Genomic DNA, 6781 nt, shown 5'->3' on the forward strand with positions numbered 1-6781 from the left:
GATTATTCTTGGTTGTAATCCTAATTCTTTTGCTTTCTGGAATCTTATATTTAAAATTCTTTACTCCTTTAATGTAGAAGCTGCTAAATCTTGTTTGATCTTGATATTTGAATGGTTATTTTTTGTCTGCTTGCGATATTTTCTCCTTGACTTGAGAGCTCTGTAATTTGCCTATAATATCCCTCGGAGTTTTTATTTTGGGATTTCTTTTAGGAAATGATGAGGGGAGTCTTCAATTTTATTTTATCTTCTGTTTCTAGGGTAATAGAGCAGTTTTTCTTGATAATTTCTTGGAAGTATGATGTCTAGATGCCAATTTTCTAATTTGTCTTAGACTGAAGAAGTGTCTCACCATGGCACTTGAGATTGTCTCTGTCATTCCAAAACTTGATTTGAATCATTTTAAATTTATTTGGATGGAAATATTGGCATATTCTGCTGGAAATAATCCATGATCTTGGCTTATTCTTTCCTTTTTCTTTTTCTTGGCTTTATTCTCTTTCTTATTCTTATGCACCATTATTCATTGCAACGTATGAAGAAGTAGATCGGGGTCTATAGTATGGTCTATAATACCAAATCCCACCCATATCCATTTTTTGCATGCTCCTAGCTAAAAATTATTTTTACATTTTATGATAACATATTCATGTATTGAAAAATATGAGAAAAAACAACATTCTTAGATTGTTGGTTAGATTTAACCTTCTTACAATCATTGTTTCATCCTCTCCCCAAATAGAAAAATGTTTCAAAGAATTTGACAAAGTTTTTTAAATAAAGATATAATTTGATATCCAGTGACTTCAAAGAAAACGTTCACATTGGGAAGAACAATAAAAACTATGTTGGGAAATGAATAATGATGGTGGTCAAAGATGTATAAATCAAAAATTCTTGAGGCCTATGCATCATACCTATTTCCTCTAAGAAATGGATCAGAAAAATAATTGACATGTTGAGTAAAACCTAGAATACTTTAAGGCAAAAATTATTTGCTATTAATATGGGAGTCATTGGTGAATTAACCATATTTCTATATATCATCAAACCTCCAATTTTTAGAGCCAAAATAATAGTCATAATAAAAGTAATAGCAATAATAAATAGTATTTATATAGATCTTTAAACTTTTCAAAATTATTAATATATCAATGATAAAAATTAATGCACAGGTAGAAAAAATATTAAAATGAAAAATAGAGTAAACAGATCAACTTCTACCTTACATGTGCTAATACTAGAATAAGTGATGTGGAAAGAGGAAAGGATAGCATTATCTATCTCCAAGGAAAGATTATATGACCATAGATGACACCAGGTAAGGAGGAAAGGAATAAACATTTATATGGCAACTACCCTCTACCAAGTACCATGCTAAGTACTTTTAACTAATATTTCATCTTGTCCTCACAATAACTCCACAAAGTAGATGCTATTATTATCTTCATTTTACAGCTGAGGAAACTGAGGTAAAGAAAAGTTAAGTGACTTGACCAAGGTTAACTCATAAATATTTGAGGCTAGATTTGAACTAACTCTAGTCTTTCTGACTCTAGGTCTAGCACTCTTTCCATTGTACCATCAGCTGCCTTTGGTAGAATGTAGAAGGACTTCCTAAATTTAGAGAGAAACTGGACTTGATGTGCTCTTTCCAAATTCATCACTTCAAATGTTTGAAGACATTGACCACTATTTCCTTTAATGTTTTCTCCTCTAGGTAAATCTTCCCAATTTTCTGGGTGATTTTTTTTTATAAAGAATGATCTCCAGTTCCTCCTCCAGATCACTCTATGTTTTTCTTCTTTTGAAATACTTCATATTGTTCCTGTCCTTCCCAAAATGACACCATTAATTAAATCCTAAATTCCTGATAAAATCTGATCAGGAAGAATAAAACTTTCAGAACTAAAACCTCTCTCATTCTAAATTCTCTTCCACTTTTAAAACACCTGAGATTGAATGTGTTTTTTTGGTTGCCATATAACATTATTGGCTCCTATTGCATTTGCAGTCCCCTGAAATGTCCATTTGTTTCAGAGAACAACTGTTTATTAAAGTTTCTACCATCTTGTACTTCTGAAGTTGAATTTTTGAACCCAAGTGTAGGACTTTACATTTATCTCTATTATGTTTACAGATTTATTAGAAATCTCTTTCCTTATAATAAGCTGATATCTTTATTTCTTCAGCATCTATGGATTGTGCCAAATTCCATTTTGAGAGTCAAGAATATATCTAAATTGCCTTTCATATGACAATACTTAAAATATTTGAAGACAACTATCATTACTCTCAACAAATATTCTCTTTTCATTGCTAAACTCTAATTATTAGAAATAATCCATCCATTCATTCATCTATCTATCTGTCCATGTATCTCCATGACTATTCTCCTTGCTGTCTTGTTGGTTACTATCTCTTAGTGATGCCCTAAGTCCATGTGTATTGCAGCTAGATTTCCCTTTGTTAGCATATAGAACTTCCTTCTTCTCTGCCTCCTTTTCCTTAAGCAGTTATTAAAATAAACTATGCTACAGACAATTATCTGGAAAACTCATAATGAAGACTCTCAGCTTCATTCATTTACAGAATTGAGCATACTTTTCTTCCCTCACTCCTCTCTGCAGATTATTCCTTGGGAACAACTTCCTCAAGAGAACCAAACCACTATTACTGAATTCTTGTTGCTGGGTTTCTCTAATCTCCAAGAAAAGCAGCTTGTGCTTTTCCCTATCTTTCTTTGCCTCTACCTACTCATCCTCAGTGGGAATATCACTATTGTCACTGTTATCTGCTTGGAACACAGTCTCCACATCCCCATGTACTTTTTCTTAGGGGTCCTCTCTATTTCTGAAACCTGTTATACATTCGTTGTTCTGCCCAAGATGCTTGTCAACTTGTTCTCTGTGCTCAGGACCATCTCCTTCATCAGCTGTGCTGTCCAGATGTTCTTTTTTCTTGGCTTTGGTGTTTCCAACTGCTTGCTACTTGGTGTGATGGGTTATGATCGCTATGCTGCCATATGCCACCCATTGCGCTACCCAATCCTCATGAACTGGAGGGTCTGCAGACTGTTAGCAGTCACTTGTGGACTAAGTGGCTTTTTAATTTCCTTGGTAGGCACCACCTTGGTCTTCATTCTTCCTTTCTGCAACTCCAACAAGGTTGAACACTACTTCTGTGATATTTCACCGGTTATTCACCTTGCCTGTGGTGATGCTTCTATCAATGAGTTTGTCATATTCATCTGCGGTGTCCTGGTGCTTGTTTTCCCTTTGACCTTCATCTGCATTTCTTACGGTTTCATTGTTAGTACCATCTTAAAGATTCCATCTGCTGAGGGAAAACGGAAGGCCTTTTCTACCTGTGCCTCTCACCTCACTGTGGTTGTAGTTCACTATGGTTGTGCATCATTTGTCTACCTCAGGCCCTCCAGGATTTCATCAAGTAAAGACCAACTGGTGACAGTGACTTATACCATTATCACCCCCTTATTGAATCCTTTGATTTATAGTTTACGGAACAAGGATGTCCAAATAGCCATCCGGAAAGTGATCACTTGGGGAGGGTTTTCCCTAAAAACCATATAATTTCAAACTCAACAATTGTGAATAAATAGCTTTCTAAGATATTGCTTGATTTGACAGAGATGTGAATTTGCTGCTGCTTTCAGGGATGAATACTTTTAAAATTTGTATAGGGATTAAAATAATTTTGTCAACTATGGTTACCATAGATAGCAGAATAATGGATTATGAGGTAATATGGTGTAGAGGAGTATTCTTCAAGCTTTTATTTTTATTCACATTTCTATAAGTAAATTTTTTGAGCATAAATTCCTAACATATGTATATTTGTTGATATATTATGTTTAATATAAAATGTAAATAAAATAGAAATTTAAAAAGAATGAAATGAAGATGAATTGTATATTACTTAAGTATTTTATTTTATTGATTTTATATATATATCAATAATCAGCAAGCATTTTTATTCATTACTTATTATATGAAAGGCACCATACTAAATCCTAGAGATACAAATATAAGCAAAATTAAGATAGTCCTTGCTTTCAAGGAGCTTATATACTAATAAAGGAAGATACATAGAAAACTGAGCAGAAAAGCAAGGGGAAGGAGCAAATACCAATATGAAGGCATTGTGGTTAAGTCTGGACAGTCAAAATTAAGGCAGAGAGAAGAGTGAAGGATGACTTACCTAGGCTCTTCTTTAAAGTGGAGGATCCAGGAAGAATTTACCAATTGGAGAAGAGGAATCAGTTTTAAAGGAATATGTCAGGTTGAGAAGGAGTTTCCAGGACAAGAAGGTAACAGAGGCAGAATGATGGTGAAGTCAAGAAAATTAAAAGCAATACTGGAAAAGAAATGAAAGATTTCACTGACTTGATACTCTTTTCAAAGTTAAGATTTTTGGAGAAGAAGATTGCATGGCCAAAGTAAATTTCAAATTGAGGAGGGAACAGTCATGGAAAATCTTTCTCTTCCATTAATCATCCTCAATAATAATTTTACTGATAGTCTGATTCTTTTTGTACAGCAAAATAACGTTTTGGTCAGGTATACTTATTGTGTATCTAATTTATATTTTAATATATTTAACATCTACTGGTCATCCTGCCATCTAGGGGAGGGGGTGGGGAGGTAAGAGGTGAAAAATTGGAACAAGAGGTTTGGCAATTGTTAATGCTGTAAAGTTACCCATGTATATATCCTGTAAATAAAAGGCTATTAAATAAAAAAATAATTTTACTGATATCAGTGATCAATAAAATTAATTAAATGTCATCCATTATTTTTGAAAAATTCTCATGAATGCCTTGAAAGACATTTAAATAATTGTCTTTTGTAAGTAGTTTTTCAATTACTTTTATCAATTTAGCTAGCCAAATAGAAAACTTTTTTATATTAAAATTTTAAGTATATACAATATAGTAATCAAAAACAAATCATAGCAGTCACCTTAAAATAATGGCTTTTTAACAGGAGTTACATTTCTCTCTGTAGATACTGTATGAAAAAAATATATAAGCTGTTTATGTTTTACTTCAGCAAAATTTTTTCAATATAAATCTTTTCCTCTTTGTTTACACAATTCTGCTTAATGGATGTTGTCATATATCTTTGAGTGTTTTACTTGTTTTTTTTTATGAGTGGGAGGAATAGGAAGAAAGTTAACTTGACTGCATTGCAAAGGCAGGAAATAGTATAAGGTATGGTAAAACTTGAAAGGTTGGTTGCAAGCAGGTCTTAAAGGCCTTTAAATGTCAAATAGAAGAGTTTATATTTGATTTCAGAATTCACATGGAACCAGGAGTTTAATAAGCAGGAGGTGATATGGGTGCTTTAAAAAATATCTTATGAGAAATAAGGAAATATATTGAAATGGGGAGAGAGTTCAAGCAGGCAAATGAATTGAGACTGATGTAATAGTTCAAGAAAGATGTGGTGAGGACCTGAACTAAGGTGGTGAAAGTGTTGTTGCTGAGAAAGGAATTGAAGTTGGGCGTGTTACAGAGTTAGAAACAAGACCAGGCCATGGCTTGAACATATATATGGGTAAAATAGAAAACTCAAAGATGCCACTAGATGATGGTGGTGGTGATGGCTTCAATAAGAATTATCTAAAACAAACAATAATTTTAAATAGATTTCATTTTATGACAATGCTGTTCATGCATGTGTGCTTTGGCAGAAACTATATTGACCTAGAACATGTGAAATAGATCATATTGAGCTGATTTCCCCAATTTTACTTTTTTGTTAGTTTAGTGCTAGAGTTCATAGTGTGTATATATCTTATTGTTTTATTCTGCTGTATTTTTAATTCCGTTATGCTAAATAATAGGTAATATTTCAAGGAAATGTATACAGTGTTCTTACAGAGCATACCTTAATGGCTATTAGAGATATTATAGCAGTTATTGCTATAAGGGAGTCAAGTATTTGAATAACCATTCAAGACCATAATGAAATAAGATCAGTCATATTGAATTGAAAAGATAAATGACATGGATAATGAAAAACATTAAGAACTGACAAATTGTTTTCTACAACACAGCTTCATTTCTTTTAGAAAATAAAGATCTTCAAAAAAATCTGATGAGGGAAAGATTGTTATGATTTATTTGTAATATGAACTACTACTTCTTGAAGTTGGAAAAATAGAGGTTAGAATAGACAAAAATAGCTGGCAATAGTATTTATCAAGAAAAATAAAACAAAATAAAACTACACAACATCTGTGATGGGCATGATGATAGAACTTATTCAAAATCAGTTAACATATCTATATATTCCTTATCAAGTTCACCATCAAGATCATCTCTCTTTGATATATTCAAGCCTTTTCTATGAAGGATTATCATTTTAATAGCATCTTCTGTATGCAATATTTTGATAGGGATCATTGAACTATTCTGGTTACTAATGTAATTATACAGGGTAGACATAGTGGCAACAGAATAATACCACTGATTGCAATAAGTTCATACCATAAAAATTGCTTCCCCCAACTGTCTTAGAAACAGTTATCATGGAACAGATTGGCATTTGGCAGACATAAAAATACAAAGATAAATTAACAAAGATGACAATCTAGGGAAACTGAGGTACAACATTACACATTCCTTCTGAATATTTGAATTATTGAATTACCCCCTCTAGATACCAGGGAGGTCTCAGCATCATAATTTTAGCCAACCCAATGTGAAGCAAATAAAGCAAAATGAAAATAGAAAATGCAAGGACTTATGACAAGG

At 32.6% G+C, this 6781-nt stretch overlaps 1 protein-coding gene across 1 annotated transcript; it reads left to right on the forward strand.

Annotated features, from left to right (window-relative positions):
- The first annotated feature begins 2531 nt into the window (after positions 1–2531).
- LOC100926920 (olfactory receptor 10R2-like) lies at positions 2532–3593 on the forward strand. The gene has a single exon (XM_003767902.1). It carries the CDS (start codon positions 2532–2534, stop codon positions 3591–3593), a length of 1062 nt encoding a protein of 353 aa, XP_003767950.1.
- The last annotated feature ends 3188 nt before the right edge of the window (positions 3594–6781 follow it).

This window comes from Sarcophilus harrisii, chromosome 4 (genome assembly GCF_902635505.1).
Source record: "Sarcophilus harrisii chromosome 4, mSarHar1.11, whole genome shotgun sequence".
NCBI classification, from domain to species: domain Eukaryota; kingdom Metazoa; phylum Chordata; class Mammalia; order Dasyuromorphia; family Dasyuridae; genus Sarcophilus; species Sarcophilus harrisii.

Excerpts from the sequence above, each read along its gene's own strand:
- LOC100926920 (XM_003767902.1), top strand. The coding sequence starts at position 2,532 with ATGCTACAGACAATTATCTGGAAAACTCATAATGAAGACTCTCAGCTT.